The sequence below is a fragment of the Coptis chinensis genome, chromosome 6 (genome assembly GCF_015680905.1).
Source record: "Coptis chinensis isolate HL-2020 chromosome 6, ASM1568090v1, whole genome shotgun sequence".
Classification (NCBI taxonomy): Eukaryota; Viridiplantae; Streptophyta; class Magnoliopsida; order Ranunculales; family Ranunculaceae; genus Coptis; species Coptis chinensis.
The window spans coordinates 12,981,069-12,998,996 of record NC_141461.1 but is presented as its reverse complement, the minus strand read 5'-3'; the positions used below and the strand labels follow the sequence as shown (position 1 = coordinate 12,998,996).

General features: G+C 42.3%; 1 protein-coding gene across 3 annotated transcripts; it reads left to right on the top strand.

Annotated features, from left to right (window-relative positions):
- Positions 1 to 423: 423 nt before the first annotated feature.
- On the top strand, positions 424 to 17,394 carry LOC147491545 (uncharacterized). 3 transcript variants are annotated; one of them, XM_086565469.1, is made up of 6 exons: positions 424 to 703; positions 4,030 to 4,187; positions 4,296 to 4,533; positions 5,154 to 5,329; positions 5,823 to 6,114; positions 17,054 to 17,394. In XM_086565469.1, the coding sequence occupies exons 2-6, from the start codon at positions 4,112 to 4,114 to the stop codon at positions 17,106 to 17,108; spliced, it is 837 nt and encodes a 278-aa protein (XP_086421595.1). In that variant the 5' UTR covers positions 424 to 703; positions 4,030 to 4,111; the 3' UTR covers positions 17,109 to 17,394. The 3 variants fall into 3 exon arrangements, with proteins under 3 accessions (XP_086421595.1, XP_086421597.1, XP_086421596.1); XM_086565470.1 differs by having other exon boundaries at positions 593 to 703; positions 4,062 to 4,187; XM_086565471.1 differs by lacking the exon at positions 4,030 to 4,187 and having other exon boundaries at positions 563 to 703.
- The last annotated feature ends 534 nt before the right edge of the window (positions 17,395 to 17,928 follow it).

Sequence of the window (17,928 nt, the reverse complement as noted above, 5' to 3'; positions counted from 1 at the left end):
TCTAATATCAAAAGAGCGTGCAAGAGAAACACTCAAAAACACATTTAGATTTGGTATCGACTTGACTATTAGTCATGTAACTTAGTGAGTGAAGACCTTACGATGGATAACACACGATATTGCTAGTGTAACTCATTGAATGGAGTTATGAAGAACATAAGATCATAGCTAGCTAGCAACGAGGTTTGGGATCAAACCATAACACGTGATCCGAGTATTGGGAAGTATAGAAATAGAATTTATCCAAGACACAATGACATTTTATATGTGTTTGGATAACAATGGTTGTTAAGGTCTATTGCACTTTGACTTTATTTTATGGTTGTTTCAAAAGACATACTATTATTTTTTTTTTTTTTTTTTTGTATTTTATTTTAAGCTTTTTTTAGAGTTGATTGAGTTTGGAAACAAAAAAATATATTTCCCAAAAATTAAAATTTCATTTGCCACGGGAAAAAAAAAAAAAAAAAAAAAAATGATGTAAATCTCATATTTTCCCACTAGAAATTTGGGCACTAAAGAAACACAGCCTAAATTGGGTAAACTAAAGTAGAGAGTCGAGCCCACATATAAAGTCCAATTGGAATACTCGGAAGGGTACATTACGGTAATTATCTGAGAAATTAATAGAGTTTTTAGTATAGTTTAGAGTTATGAGAGAAATTCTGTTTGGAAAGATCGAACACTGAAGAGCTTTTTAAAGGTAAATTCCCGTACCGATATTGATCTGTTTTGCATAATCAATTTGTTTTAATTTAATTTATTTTTTAATAATTAAGTGTGGGGTTTGAATCACTTCAATTCTTTTGCCTGCCACAATTTGGAATCTTTTAGCTGTTTAATGTGCTTGTTAACCATATGGATGAATACTATAACGCCATTTTGCGTAGAATTCAGCTGAGGATTTGATGCCTTCAATTAACTATTATTGTTTCTCCTCATTTCTAAGTTTGAAGTCCTTTTTTGAGCCCGCGCCAATTAAAGGTGTGAAGAGTCGGACACTCTTTGGACTACATAGGATTAAGTACGAGTAAGGATGGTACTGAAGAAAAGGATTGTTATCTTTCTCTTCGCTCCATGGAGAGTGTAAGGAACCCATGAAGATAGCCCATATATACAAGCCACCATCTATAAACGCAGGTGTAGCTTGGCATTGCAAAGAAGCCTTAAGGCGTCTAATGAGCCATGTAACTATGTTTTACTCAAGGGGTGAGTCTAGCGCCTCGGTGACTGCAGAGGGATACTTTCAACTGCATAGAGGCCTAAATAACATTGATAGAGGCGTTGGGGACAACAGAGGAAACCTTGTTCCTTTTATTCGCTTCTTTTCCAGTATTTGACTTTTGATATCTTCTGTTTCTTCAAATCGGCACTAACCACTCGACTCCAAACCCCTATTTTGTCTATTCGTACTCTTTCAGACCCTCAACAAATCTTTTAAGCAGAATTTGTTAGCAGTTTGCATTGCACAGACTAAACCCTCTCAACCAAATTTCTTTAGCTTCTTATTTATTTGAAGTCTCTTTTACACTTTCCTGCTGTACTGACTCCTTATTATATCAATCCTTGTCCTTATATCTGTTATTTAAGCCTATAAGCGTATATCTTGATTATCATTCTTTTTTATAAGAGCATAGCTGGCCATATTGTTTCCTTGTACAGCTCTTCAGTCTAACCAAAATGTATCAGTCACATAGCATCTTGAAGCAGACATCCTATCCTAGACCTATGTGAAAATCTTCGTTGAGACAGCTTTGTGCCGAAGCACCACCGTCATCTATCTCTTTATTCACTACACTATATATCTAAGGTCATTGTCCCTCTAATCTTATGAAGCATACTCTGTTTCACAAGCATGCTTCCTCGTTTGTCAATAAGATGGCAACTCATATCTAACCATGAACATTGACTCAACTTGTCAAGTAGATTTCGTTGGAAGTCGAAATGCTTATTATCAATAGGGATTGCAGATGAAGGAGAAAGTTGGCCAAATGTTTAGGACTAAGGTTTTTAAGTGGAAGATCGTGGGGTAATGCTTTGTAGATGAGACACCAAATGTCCTTACACTTAGTGCCGTAAAGATCAGTTCATGTTGAGATGGAGTGGTAAGATTAGGTAGAAATGAAATTGGAGTTGGACTCAAACAATTCCAAGTGAAAGCCATTTGAGATGGTCTGGGCATGTGCAGCTTGCACCTATAAAAGTGTTCATCCGAAGGAATGTGTAAGTTGAAGTTTCTAGATGAGCAACAGGAAGACAAAATGACGAGTTAGTCAGATCAGATTAGTTATCAGAGCTCTATATATTTGGGTAAAACTTAAGAACAACCAGCTTCAAGTTTATCGGATCTTTCGACGCTGATGCGGTGGTAATAGTTGTTGATTGTGGAGTTATGATATACCATCATTTTCTCCATCTTTTATCATGCGGTTGCTTTCCCAAGTTTTCTTGTTAAGTTTCTTATGTTTTCCATTTTCCGTTTTTGCGCGCCTTCATAGATATCATGTTTTGAAACGAAAGAAGAAAGAAACTACAGTCGAACTTTGTTGTTCACATCTACACTTTGAAATCTGGTTGGCAGGCAAGAGTATGGCCCTAGGAGAGAATAATGAGGAAGTCGGGAATGAAGGTGACACATCCTCAAAGCCGGTGCCATCAAAATTAGCAACTCGAAAGTCGTTGAAACCTATTCAACTCTGTCAGAGAAACCCAGCTTCTCGAAACCACAAAACCTAAACCGATTTAAACTCAGAAGGAATCAAAACATAGGTCACAATCAACTTCTCGAAACTCAGAAGGAATAAAACTTCAATCACTTTCTTACCACCATCTGGAAAGCTCATCAAAACTCATCAAAACGTTATTCGCAAATTGATTGAAACTGAAATTTAAGCACTGTCTCTGTCTCTGATCAATACTGCAGCAACATCATCCAACATTGGTGTTTCATGAGCTCAGACAATAGACCCGGAAATAACTAACTTCGCATGACCAGAAAAAATCTCTGCTATCAATGGAAATCCCCTCACTTCATCGATTCATCCCCCACAAACAAGCAGGATATCGATTAATTAAGGCCTCAATTCCTTTTTGCAAAACAATTTGTATCTCGTTAGAACCCGATGCTTTTCTCCCCAAAATACCGCTGATGCCATCACACGCAAACAATAGATACACCTCCACTGCAAACATATTCAGAAAAGAGGAGAAGCTGGAAAATCAATAACAATAGACAAATCAGGCGACCCTCGCGATGGTGAAAGAAAGTGATTGAGTGAACTAGCTGATCGGAGCAGAAAGCATCTTCTTCTTATATAGACTAATCGGAGTTAGCCTGGAATTGATCAGAGTTGGCCGGGATCTGATTAGAGATGGCTCTCTTAATTCCTCTTTATATGCTAACCTACATCATCACCACCAATACTGCAAAAGAGAAGCAAAAACTGGACGACCGGAATCTTAACAGAGTTGGCCTGAATCTCTCCGGAAAAACCTCTGAAGGGCCGTAACTTTGGGATTCTCTACCACCTTAGGCAGGCACCGCCATCACACTGAGAAAAAACGGGGAAAAAATTGCAAAGTTGTTTCCTTTCTAAAGCTCATACCTTTTTACTTCAGATCTCGATCAATAAGAAAGCTGGAGGTAGCTTGCCACTTTGCCATCCAGTTCGCACCAACCCAATGAATCATCCAGATATGTTGCTGGATTTCAGCAATTGAATCACCAAACATTGGTAATGGCAACATCTAATTTTCATCCCAAGCCCACCTGCTGTTCCTGCTTTCAGAGGCAGGCACCGGAATCTAATTCACATGGTTAAGCAATACTATTCAATATATTTTATTAAACTTCATTTGGGTAGTGATGGGCCCATATAGGTTTTGATTTGATTCTTGATAGAAGGCCCAAATGGCAAAATCCAAACCCGAACACACTCTGCATTCGATTCAATTTCATCTCGGTTTTTGTTCAAATTCAATTTGGTTTCGGTTTAGATTTTTAAGAAAACTTCGGTCTACGGTTTCCAGGAACCGGTTAAAACCGGATCGAGTTAGTGCAGGAAGGAACAAAAGTAGTGCAAAAGTGAGCGGCAAAGCAGGAGTGAACTCAATGAGTGTTAGTGTGAAAGCTGCAAAAAAATTATCTTTTTTCAACTTCCGCTTCACATGCTCCTCATCTTCTCAAGGTCCTTTCTCTTTCTCTTTCTCTTTCTCTCAGACCATTGGAGGCGTGATTTTTCAGTTTTCTGTATACTTCAAAGTCTTGATACGTTTATTTATTTGTCAACTTGTAGAGATACCTATATTGAGATTTGCAACTCGTTTGCATCAAAACAAGAGGTTATTTAGTGGGTTGTGTAAGAAGATGTCTTGGGAATCACGAAGATGCAACACAAGTGTTGCAATGAAGACGAAGGGAGTAGTTGTTCCAGCAAAAGAGGAGTATGCCGATGATGCAATTATAGGTATCAAAGAAGGGAAAGTTATTGCTGTACCTACAGATACCCTGTATGGATTCGCTTGTGATGCTTGGTATGTTCAATACTTTTTTTTTTCATGCCAATAACACCATTTACATAAGTAGAGCGATTGTTAGTTAAACAAATATAACAGCTACTATGAACAGTAGAGGAAGCTTATCAGTTGTATTGTTCGTTGTTCTTAATTAGCCATTTGGCCCTCCTCAGAATGTTATTCTCTCAAGTTACAGATTAGGTGGGTGGGTTGAGTGACTGTGTTTTGGAAAGGGTGTTTTTTAATATGAGAATTACAATTCTTAAAGTCTTCGATAGTTGAGGTAATTGCCCAATAGAATCTGGCCTTTATGAGATTCCATGGAGTAGTAAAGTTATGTCAGGGGTTCTTCCTAATCTTGAGGGATGCCCTTTGGTGTTCTCTGTGTCTATTAGTTCAAGGTATCTTGCATTGCCTTGAGGCAACATATGAATGGATGAGAGGGACCTTCCGAGAATAACATATATATTGAACCATTAAAACTCTGCTTGTTACCATTCATTTTTATTATCTGTGTCCTATATTTTACTCTAAGAAGCTGGCTTCTTTAGATTGATCCTTGCTGTTTGACCAAAACAATTTTATTCCTTCATCTATATTTCATGACTATAGATTACATTTTTGTCCAATATTTACAGTTCTCCAGAAGCAGTAAATAGAATATACGAGATCAAAGGGCGCAAACAAACAAGCCCTCTAGCTATCTGTGTTGGGGATGTCTTGGACATAGAGCATTTTGCTGTCACAGATTACTTGCCTCATGGATTGCTTGATAACTTGCTTCCGGGACCTGTTACTGTTGTGCTTAGTCGAGGTGTGCTCCCTATTTATGTGCTTGTTTATTATTTGTAGTGGGAGAAAATGTTTATTGTCTGCTGTCTTGTTATGCATTTGCATAAAAGTACTTCTTCGTACAAGCGTAGAATTTTGTAAAAGTATTGACACGTTGTTGGCAGAGTGCTATCATTTGAGGAAAAGTGTAGTACCCTTATATAAGATGGTAAAATTGAACTATGATCTAAATAAAACCATACTTGAGCAGTTATGTTTTAACGTGTCCTCAGTCCACTTGCCTATGCGAATTCATCATTTTGACCACACTTGAAAACCCAGTAAATTGTCACCTCTGGTCGGTGTTCACGACTGTATATCCGCCTCATGTATTCTCAGTTGCTACTCCATTAAGAGTGTCCCACATGCCACACTAGTAGTTTGCTCATAGTGTGTGAAAAGACTGTACTTTGAGTCATTTCTGTTAACATATACCTTGCTTAGGAACTACTTAAGTTTTACTATCGAATTTGTAGGTGAATCTAGTATACTTGAGAAATCATTGAACCCAGGATTGGACAGCATAGGAGTTCGTGTCCCAGATTCTAACTTTATCCGAGCCATTGCCCGTGGTTCAAGGAGTGCATTAGCCCTTACCAGTGCCAATTTAAGTGGGCAGCCTAGCAGCGTATGCATCCGAGATTTCGAGAACCTTTGGGAGCACTGTGCATATGTGTATGATGGTGGTTTGCTACCTTTGGGACGTGCTGGATCAACTGTTGTGGACCTGTCAGTGCCAGGAAAATACAAGATTCTAAGACCTGGAAGGTAAAACCAAGTAGATTTATTTAGAAATTTGTCTCATGGCTGAGTTCAGTTTTAAGTTTCTTATTTGGATATGCATAACAATTATGATGCATGGATACTCCTAAAATGCCATTGCACCCGTATCGGTTGGGTACGATACCGATCCGGATACTGAATACTTCTAGGGTACTGGAATCCTAGAAATAGACTTGATCCGATAGTTCTACTCCGTTGAAATGTAAATTGTTCTTGAGGCTTCACGCTGTATTGACTTTGGCATGTGCTACAATAGTTTTTCACATGTTCCTGACTAATTTTACTCAAAGAACTACTAACATAATTTTCAGAATACACATATTTTAAAATATTCATATTAATTAGCTGTACCCATAGGCTGTACCCATATCTTAATATTTCAAAAAAGCCATATCATACTCCATACCGGTGTCACTGTATCAGTCTCCATACTTGTATCCGTGCATCATAGCATAACACCATGAAAAAGCAGTTCTTAATGATGTCTATATTGGATTGGTTGAGGCTCAGTTGAGTACTCTTTTGAGTTCTTTGATTATCTGGAAACCATATTAACCTGGCATTGTGCTTAACTATCTTTTCGAGCTCTAAAGTTTAAGTTGATTTGAATGCTTTCTCGCTCTTTGTTTTGGAATTCTGCTTTTATCCACTACAACTTGAAAAAGGACAAAACAATAAAAGAAAAAATGTATAGGACGTATTCGTGACATGTGGCGCCATAGGTGGCAAGGGAGTCGTTGGCAGAGTAGCAAAGAGGAGACGGGGTGCAACGGATCAGGTCCGCGGTTATATAACTGCTGAAAACTGTCATATAGAGGGGGGAACAGGTGGAGAGAGAGAAGAGGAGATAGGGGAGAGAAGAAGGAACTGGATGGAGGGCGGTTAATGAAAAAGAAGGAGATATAAAGAGGGGGAGAGAGAAAACAAAAAGGGGGGAGGAAAAAGAGAGGAGGTGAGAGAGACTAGTAAGTTGAGTGGTAGAAATATTTGAGTATACATTTGGCGCTGCTGCCGGGGACCATCGAAAGAAAATAGCCACCGTAACAAAAAAGGGGGTAGAAAGACCTAGGAAAGAAACTGGTCGAGAGACAGTAGAGGAGGTTGTGAGCGAAGGGAGGTGGTCGGAGAGGAAGAGATGTCTGATATAGCGGTAGACGCCACCAGACTCCTTCAAGAGGAAATAGTAAGGTTGAGGAACGAGAATGTCGAGTTGAGAAGGGAAAGGGAGGCCATACAGGAGGAAATGGAGCGTGGGGAGCATCGAGGCATTGAGGTGGAAAGGGAAAATGAAGAATACCAGCCCCAGGACGTAGATCCAGTAGAAGGCATCACGCTGGAGGTGGTACAAGCTATGATTGAGAAAGATAGAGAAGGAACCGTGCGGCTGAAAATGTGAACCAAAGTGCTTCTCAAAAGGAAGTTGCTAACCTCAATAAAAATTATCTGGCAGATTCGATATGGAATTCGGAGGTGCCTAAGATATTCAGTCAACCAAGATTTGAAAGGTATGATGGGAAGGGCGAATCTAACCGATCATTTGCATCACTTTAGGCAAATGATGCCGCCGGCGGAAAGTAAGTATGATGGACTGCGTTGCATGATGTTCCCTGCCAGCTTTAAGGGGGGAGCCTCGGACTGGTATTACCGGTTGGCCAGCGAGCATCGATGGATTTTGGGAGCTAGAAGCTTTTTGTGGATCATTTCATCCACCAGAAAAGGAGGGTGGTGGATATTGCGGCCTATTCAACATCAAGCAGAGGTCGGCGGAATCGTTGAGGGAATTTCTGTGTAGATTCAAAGAAGAGACCCTGAAAGTGGAGAATCTAGATGAATATACAGCGGTCATTGCCTTTCAGCATGGCTTGAGGCAGGGAACTAGAGTCCACGAGTCAGTATCTAAAATAGAAATCACCACTTTGCATGCTCTATACCCAAAGATGGAAAAATATATTCGGTACGAAGACATCCTGCAAATAAATGGGAGGGAAGAAAAGAAATCAGGCTAGGCAGTACAGTCGGTAGATAAGGATGATCGAAAGGAGAAAGGTAGGAGAGAAGAAAAAGTGGGGGGATTCTATAGAGGGGAGAATCGCGGACCCGAAAGAACTGGAGATCGGGGTAGGAGAGATACTCGCGAAAGAAAGCCATACTGCGAGATCGAACAGACTCCTCTCAACAAGCCATTAGAAGAAATCTTGCCACTGATCAAAGGGTTGCAGCATTATGAAGGACCGCAGAATACCCCCGGAGAGATAGAGGGGAAACCCTTTTGCACCTATCATAAGATTAGGAATCATGCCACTAACGAATGTTATGCTTTGAAGTGGCTGGTGGAAAGGATGATTGAGAAGGGGATGCTCAGAGAATTTGTCGCGGAGGTTCGGCATGCTGAGATAGTGTCGGCTCCGGCCAGAATCTTAGAAACGATAAATGTCATTTTTAGTGGAGAGACACTCGGAAGAAATGCACACCGAGACAAGATAAGAAAGATGGCGAGCTTACAGCAAGTGAATGAGGTGGCGAGCACGCCGCGGTTAGTGGGGGAAACGGCGATGGGTGAGGGAAACATAATGTTCACCCCGAAAGACTTGGAATCAATGATTTCGCCGCATGAAGATGTTTTGGTGATTACCATAGCAATGGGTAATTATCTAGTGAAGTGGGTACTGATAGACTGCGGAAGTTCGGTGGATCTGTGATTTAGAGGGGCCATGGAAGAGATGAACATCGATAGAGATCAGTTAAAGGCTCCTCAGACCAATTTGTATGGCTTTAATGGTAGCATGATAGAGCCCATGGGGGAGTTAACCCTACCAGTAACAGCAGGTCCGACGACGGTATTCACAAGGTTCATGGTGGTGGATACAGGGTCTCAGTATAATGCCATTCTGGGAAGAAGATGAATTCATGAAATAAAAGCCATTTCGTTGACGTATTATTAGATGATCCGCTTCCCCACGAAGGGGGGAATATACGAAATAAGGGGGGATCAAGTGGTTCGCAGAGCATACATCAAGTGACAGTAAAAAATATGGTCCGCGGAACAGGAGAAGAGAAATTAACAATCGAGCAAGGAGCAGCATAGCAATTACAGGAGGCGGATTCGACTGAAGGGCACGAACCTCCTCTGGGACCAAAAACTGTAGATGAGATTGAAATCGTGAACCTGGGGGTAGGAGAGGAAGAGAAGTTTACATCGATCGGGTCGGACTTGCCAGAGGAATGGAAAATAAAGCTAGTATAATTGCTAACAGAGAATGCAAATATATTTGCATGGGCTATTGAAGATATCACAGGGATAGACCCAAAGTTTGCTTGTTATCACTTGCATATGAAGGAAGATGCTAAACCTGTTAGACAAAAGATGAGAAGCATAAGACCCAAATACGCGGAGGGGATTCGCGATGAGGTTATACGACTGAAAGGTGCGGGGATAATCAGAGACGTGGAGTGCACGGAATGGCTGTCAAACGTGGTCGCCGTTCCAAAAATGGAACGGCAAGGTCAGAATGTGTGTTGACTTTACAGACGTGAATAAAGAGTGTCCAAAATACTGCTATCCTATGCCGCGAGTGGATGAATTGGTAGACAGAACCGCTGGTTTCAAGTTGCTTTCTTTCATGGATGTGTCCATGGGATATAATCAGGTCGCGATGTTCGGCCCTGATCAGGAAAATACAACCTTTGTGGTTGAAGGAGGTACGTACTATTATACAAGGATGCCTTTTGGGCTAAAGAATGCGGGGGCCATTTTCCAGCGGTTAGGGGAGAAGATGTTTGAGGACAAGATTAGGAAGGGTATGGATATTTATATTGATGATATAGTGGAGAAAAGCATGTCAGAGGAGGAGCACTTGAAGGGCCTCCAAGAAACTTTTCTCATACTACGGAGGCATAAGCTGAAACTCAATCCAGAGAAGTGCACTTTCGGGGTAACTTCAGGAAAGTTCTTGGGTTACATAGTCACTTATCGGGGAATAGAGGCGAATCCTGAGTAGATTAGATCATTGGTAGAGATGTCGTCCCCTCAGAGTGTGAAAAAGGTGCAGCGGTTGGCTGGACGAGTCGCGGCATTGAACAGATTTATTTCTAAATTATCGGACAAATGCAGGCCGCTGTATCGTTTGTTGAGAAAAACGCCAGATTTCTAATGGACCGCTGAATGTGAAGAAGCCTTTCAGGAGTTGAAGATTTATTTAGGACAAGCGCCTTTATTGTCGTGACCAAAACAGGGAGAGAAATTGTATCTATATTTGGGGGTTTCAGAGTATGCGATTAGCTTAGTCCTCATGCGGATTATATAAAAGATAGAGAAGCCAGTTTACTTTCAGAGTAAAACCATGCTAGATGCAGAGACGCGATATAGTAGGATTGAAAAATACGCATTGGCACTGATATTCTCTGCGTTAAAGTTGAAGCCCTATTTTGAAGCTCATTCTGTGGTGGTGATAACAAATCGGCCCCTCAAGCAAGCGTTAAAGGCAGAGAAGTCAGACATAATGCTAAAATGGGCGCTGATGATGCTTAGTCATTCTGAAATCCAATATCGATCGAATCCAGAGAAGCGCGAACCCATGGCGGAGTTCCTGGCAGAATTCCAGGCTGAGGACCCTACTTGGGGTGAGGAAATGGTCATGGAACAGGAGGAAGAACCTAATCGTGATCCCTTAAATCCTTGGGATATACGGAATGAGTGGAGAGTATTCGCAGATGGATCCGCTACAGATACGAGGAATGGAATTGGTGTCGCTTACGTAACTCCCCGAGAACACAAGCGCGGAGTTGTCAATGAAACCGGGTTTGCGATCTAATAATGAGTCCGAATATGAAGCGGTGATAGCGAGGTTTGAATTTGGCACAAGATTTGGGGGTAAGTGAATTATCTGTGTACTCAGACTCTAACTTGGTTATTTGTCAGATGAATGGGGGGTTTGTGGCGCGCTGCCCAAGGATGGCGCGATATCTGGAGGTCCTAAAAAGAAATGCAAGCAAGTTAAAAAAGATTCAGTTCGCCCATTTAGGCCGCGGTGAAAATAGACATGCTGACGTCTTAACATACGTGGCGGCGGTGCTTCCAGGAACTGATAGTCGTACGATTGAAGTGAGGGTGTTAAGCCAACCAAGTACATCAGAAGAGGAAGGCGTATGGCTCACCATTGAGAAGGAGGTAGGTTGGATGATGCCTATAAAAACTTTTCTGATGGGAGTGGAGATAGAGAATAAACAGAAGAGACGAAGGATGGAGCAAGTAAGTTAGAGATACGTTCTATTAGATAGGGAATTGTACAGGAAAAGTTTCAGCGGACTATTGTTGAGGTGCATAGGGCCTCAGCAGGTGCAAGAAGTCCTAGCCAAGGTACACAAAGGTTATTGCGGAAGTCACTCGGCGGGGTGAACAACAACACACAGATTGATATTTCAGGGGTATTTCTGGCCCCATATGAAGAGGGATGCGACTAAGTACGGAACAACATGTGAAAAATGCCAGAGATTTTCACAACTCATACATTCCCCTGCTGAACTGCTGCATAATGTGTTTAGTCCGTGGCCTTTCGCCATGTGGGCACTGGATATAGTTGGGCCCTTGCCCATGGCAAGCGGCAAAAGAAGATTTATGCTGGCCGCTACGGACTATTTTACCAAATGGGTGGAGGGAGTGGCATTACAACAAGTAAAAGAAGAGAATGTGAAAAAGTTCCTTTGGGAGAACATCATATGCAGATTTGGATTGCCATACACTATCATCGCGGATAATGGAACACTATTTACGGGGGGAAAGGTCTGCCAATTCTTTCAAGCCTACAAAGTGAAACAAGGGTTCTCGGCGCCATACAATCCGGAGGGTAATGGCCAAGCGGAATCATCAAATAAAATCATCATGGACAATCTAAAGAGAAAGTTGGAGGAGCAAAAGGGAGCGTGGGCCGACGAATTGAATCATGTCTTATGGGCGTATCGTACTACACCGCGAACCTCTACAAAGAAATCACCATTCGCGATGGCATATGGGGTAGAGGCAGTTATACCTGTGGAAATGATAGAAAAAACTACAAGAACCAAAGCGGTGGAAATGGGTCTGAATGAGAAGATATTAGCCATGGAGTTGAATGTAATTGAGGAAAAAAGAGATATAGCTCGCATGCGACTGGAGGAATATCATCGGAAGTTACAGAGACAGTATGACAGACGAATAAAGCCGCGAGCATTCATGGTTGGCGATTTGGTGCTGCGAGGTTACCCCAGCCACCAAGAAGGAGAATAACGACAAACTAGGACCCAACTGGGAAGGACCGTATGTCGTGATAGAGATGGGAACGTTTGGAACATACAAGATTAAGACATCAGTAGGGGAAACAATTGAGAAGCCATGGAACATCAGAATGCTGAAGTTCCATGAAAGAAGCATTGTTTAAACTTTCCAGTGGACTATGAAATATCTTTATGTATATAGAGAGATATGGAAATGTATTGTGTTTCAAATTCTATGTCAATGAATTAAAGATTTCATTTCTTCCAATCATGACATGAAAACCAATCAAAGACAGCGGGGGGGAGGGTGAGCCCTTCGCGGACTAAACATCCAAATCAAACTGGGGGCAAAATGAGCTGCCCTCCATCAAGCTTCACAAACTAAACAAAACAAATGGGGATGAGCCGCCCAGGGACTAAACGTCCAAATCAAACCGGGGGCAAAATGAGTTGCCCCATCAAGCTTCACAAATTGAACAAAGATAGCGGGGATGAGCTTCTTCGGACTAAACGCCCAAATCAAACCGGGGCAAAAATGAGTCGCCCCATCAGCTTTACAAACAACAAAGACAAATGGGGATGAGTTTTTCATGGACTAAACGTCCAAATCAAACCGGGGGCAAAATGAGTCGCCCCCCATCAGCCTTGAACAAAGGCACAAAGACAATGGGGAGATGAGTTTTTCATGGACTAAACGCCCAAATCAAACCTGGGGCAATGGAGTCGCCCCATCAGCTTCACAACAACAAAGACAAATGGGATGAGCCCTTCATGACTAAACGTTCAAATCAAACTGGGGGCAAAATGAGCTGTCCCCATCAGGCTTCACAGCTGAACAAAAACAGCGGAGGAATGAGCCATTCGCGGACTAAACGTCCAAATCAAACTGGGGGCAAATGAAGTTGCCCCCATTAGGCTTCACAGCTGAACAAAGACAGCGTAGGGGATGAATCCTTCGCGGACTAAACATCCTAATCAAACTGGGGCAAAATGAGTTGCCCCCATCAGGCTTTAAAACTGATCAATAACAGCGAGGGGTTGGGCTTTTCAACTACTAAATTTCCAAATCGAATAGGAAGGCAAAATAAGTATTAGAGAACCGTGGGGGAAAGCTAACTGAGCCAGAAGAGGCTCCAAAGCTGAAGATATGTACCCCTAGTAAAGTCAATGGGAATTAGAATTGCTATTAAAAGAATCTAGAAGGCAAAACAATGACATTAAAGAGCTGCTGGGCATACCCAGAAAACCAGGCAAAAGATATAATCCGAAAATGTGCATTCAGTCAAAGTATATGAATTCCAAATACACATGAGTACAAACATTAATTTCACTGAGACAAAGGCACAAATGCCACTAAGTTATTGCTGCCCTTCCGTCGCGTCCTTCTGAGAGGATACCATCTCCACTTCACCAGAGGAAGGAGGATCGTTATCCAAGTCAATGGGGGAGGTGACCATACTGGATGGGGGCAGCGGCAACACTTGATTAACAACTTCAGTTGGAAGGACGACTGGGGCAGGAGCAGTAATTGGAGTGGAGATTTGAGTATCCGCTACAGGAGGGGGAACAGGAAGAAGGCGACCAGCTGCAGCAAGTTCTTCGAGCTGTTGTTTTAGTTTGCGGCTAATTTTCTTCTCAGCTAGGCTACGAAAATGATCCACGACCTCTTTAACAGCTTGATCTACAGCGGTTTGAATGGCGAGCTTACCTGACTCTCTTTGGCTCTCCAGTTTGGATGCCACACCTGAAACATAATCGCGGTGCCTGTTTTCAGCTGCCTGGAGCGCCTTTTGGGCCTTCACAGCTACAAGTCTAAGATCATCATGATCCTTCTCTACCTTGGAATATTTGGCTTTCCAGCCATCAGGACCGTCAATCTCTTACTTCATGGCCTCCAAAGACTCTAAGTTATTAGTTAAGCCGCGCAACACATATCCAATGTCCAAACTCAACTGAAAAGAAGGACTGGTTACTAAACTATACAAAGAAATGAGAGAAAATATAAGGGGAAAAATTCGTACCTTTTCCCAACCATGGTAAATGGATGATCTATGTGAGGCGAGTGTGCCAGAGTCACCATAAGCTTGATCTTTAGGAAGATGGGAACAGAAGAAAAGAGAGGCCGCAACAGCAGCATTGTCCAAAGCCGAGTTGCGAATCGTTATATCACGATCTCTGACCCAGAATTGAGGGCACCATATGTCAACTGCACCAACAGAGGGCCCAGATGGGTAGGCGTCTTTATTAAGACGGCGCGCGGGAGCCATTGGCCGTGCTGGTACAACAACGGTTTCAGTGGAGGCCGGAGCTGCGGTCCTAGCCTTTTTTGCGGGGGGACTCTTGGCCGCAACTTCAGTGGGCTCATCCCCATCCGAGTCACGTCCCAAAGCTTGAGCTTGTTGGAGGCCATGACAACTTCGGATACAGTAGAAGAGGTTGAGCAAAGTCGTCTTCCCAATTTGCCCAGTAGTATGGGATTTGGCGGCAGCGCGTTGGGCAACGGCTTTGGAGTGGTATATCTTGTTGGTATTCTTGAAGGACTTGTAGGCTTTTCTTTTAGGGCGAGGAGAAGATTTGGGGAGTCTTTCTTTGGGGGGTGGTGGGCGGTAGAGTGGACCTTGGTATTTACCAATGTTTTTCAACGAAGGATCAAAGAGAAGAGGGTTGCTTTTTTCTGGATCTATGCCAAGAACTTCACACTGGGCACTTCCCAAATCACGGAGTTTTTGGAAAGTTGCTGATGAGACGCCGGTGTAAATTTTAGATCGCGAATCAGGGCTCCAACCTGTATCACAAAAGAAAGACAAGTTAAAAGCACGTTAGAAAGGAGCACTGCGAAGTGCGAACCAAAGGATGTTACGTACCACTACTAAAGAAACTGAGATGCCTTAGAGAAACTTCAGATGAAAGATCCGCGGATAGAAAACTACCGGACACATATAGCGGATAATAGTGCCACACTTTGTCAGAGGTAGTAATGTGGAGAATAAACGACTTTTTCTGCGGACGTGTACAGAAGGACTGATATCCTACACTACCAACTTTGGTACTTTTCTTTATATAATAATGAGCTATTATATTGCAGAGTTGGATTTTTGGAAAATTGGTTTCGTTGTAATGATTCGCGGCATATAGGATACGCTAAAAGTTACCAATGCCTTGGCATGGGGGGATGTTGAAATGGTTACATACCCCGCAAGCCGGCCGCTATTTGACCTACGGTAGCGATGAGACAATGGGGCTGCGGTTTTACTAAATAGGGGAAATGGGTGACGCCTGACACATGTTCGAGGATCACATCGGCTAGGATGCCGTATGTAGCTTTAACTGCATCTAAATTAGGTCTATAGTGGTATGAGGGGGGGAGGAAGAGGGGCTTTCCTTCCTGAAATGGAAGGTTCTGCGACAGGACTAACAGAGCCTGAAGCCGTTGAATCCGATCGTTTCGCGGTATGGCCGTTAGATCTGGGAGTGGAGGACTCTGATCCATCGGATTGAGTAGCTGAGGTACTCACTGATTCGGACCCCGACATGATAGAACAATTCAAATTGGAGAGCCCCAAAGAAATTAACAATGGGGAAAATAAGCTACGAAGGAAAAGAAAGGGGAACAGTAATGCGATGGAGATTAGCCGGAAACAAATGACAGGAACAAAGGGGATGAGAACAAACCTGAGTTACCAAGCAGCAAAGAGCAAAGAATCTCGAAAAGAAAGATTCGAACCTTGAGCAACCAAAGATCCACTGGAGAAAAAGAACAGTGAGAAGGGTTGAAGAGGAAAGTGAGAAGGCGTAGATGCTGAAGTGGGGGTTTTGAAGGGAGAGAGGTGTTTGAGCGGGATATTAAGCAACAAGGGCAAAAGCGTAATATCAGCGGAGAAAATAACCAAGGGAAAAGGGACACGTGGGGCCTTGAAAATCGGAAGGGCAGGTTCGATGCGCGTGCGCCGAAAAGACAGCTTCGATACTCGTGCACTTGGGACACGTGGATGTAATGATGGCGCACGTGCCAAGGATGTATGTGCCACAAATGGAAATGAGAGGGGGAGATTTTGGTGGATTCTCGGTCCCGTGGTCTGGCCGCGGACCATAAACGACATCGCGGAACGTCTACGAGACCGAGAGGGGCATCTGTATAGGACGTATTCGTGACATGTGGCGCCATAGGTGGCAAGGGGGTCGTTGGCAGAGTAGCAAAGAGGAGACGGGATGCAGCGGATTAGGTCCGCGGTTATATAACTGTTGAGAACTGTCATATAGAGGGGGGAACAGGTGGAGAGAGAGAAGAAGGAACTGGATGGAGGGCGGTTAATGAAAAAGAAGGAGATATAAAGAGGGGGAGAGAGAAAACAAAGAGGGGGGAGGAAAAAGAGAGAAGAGGTGAGAGAGAGACTAGTAAGTTGAGTGATAGAAATATTTGAGTATACAAAAAATATTGGAATCATTTTGGTTTTGCTGCTAGTTGAATAAGACGCTAGAAGAATATGCCTATTATTAATTTTGGTTGTTTGGTTCAACCGTTCAACCTAACTTAATCATTTGCCTATTATTAATTCAATTAGGGTAGAAGGGATGTGTTCACTGTTACCTGCTGGAAGAATATGCAAGATCTTTGCTCTTTCTTTTTAATGGATAATATAAGATAATCATAATGAGTCTTGTGCTTCTATTGCAGTGCCTTGGAGGAGACTCTATCTGTCCTTCAGAGATACTCTTTGCAAAAAGAGTAGGAAATTATTTTGAAGAAGACTGGACCGGTAGATGATTGATTCTTCAGGCCTTCAGGTTGATTATGTCCATGGGTAATATGAAGTTATGAACTTAGCATAATGACATTTACTTGGATGAAAGATGCCCCTGCTGTGTTTCTGCCTTAGATGCTAATTTATCCTGTATCTTTTTCTGATAGAAAACAGCTAATTTATCAAGGAATATTTGAGGGAGTTCTGCTAATCCTTGATTCCTTATTGTATTTTTGAGTCCATTTCTAATTAATTTATAATTTCATTCGACAAATGGTATATATTCCAGCTATACAAGGTATTATACTGATCACAACATATTGAAGTACTCGTTTAATGATGTTCCCTGTAAGTTCTGCACTTAGTTGAAGTTTTGTAAATATCAGCATATACCAGTTTTCTTTTTTTAATAACCATCTTCTGATGGATTCACCATCTACTGAAATGCTCTGTACCTCACCCGAAAATAAATTGCAAGGGTCTTGTATTGGGACATTTTGTGTAATTTGTTTATAAATCGGTTATGTTGCAGAAGACTATGTTACTACTCTGATCCACGCTGAGAGTAGTTACAAAAGTATCCCCCCTCTGTCAGGATTAAGGAATGTTATCAATCTAAAATGTTCCCGATGACTCAAACTTGTCGTTCAAAGATATGGTCTAAAACATCATAGGTCTCTACTATGAACACGGACTAGCTGCTGCGGCAACTACTACGAACACGGGAATACTCACTGCGGGAGTGTGGGCTAACTTTATGGGCTTTACTCTAATCCGAACACCAAATTAACAAAAGCCCATTGTATTT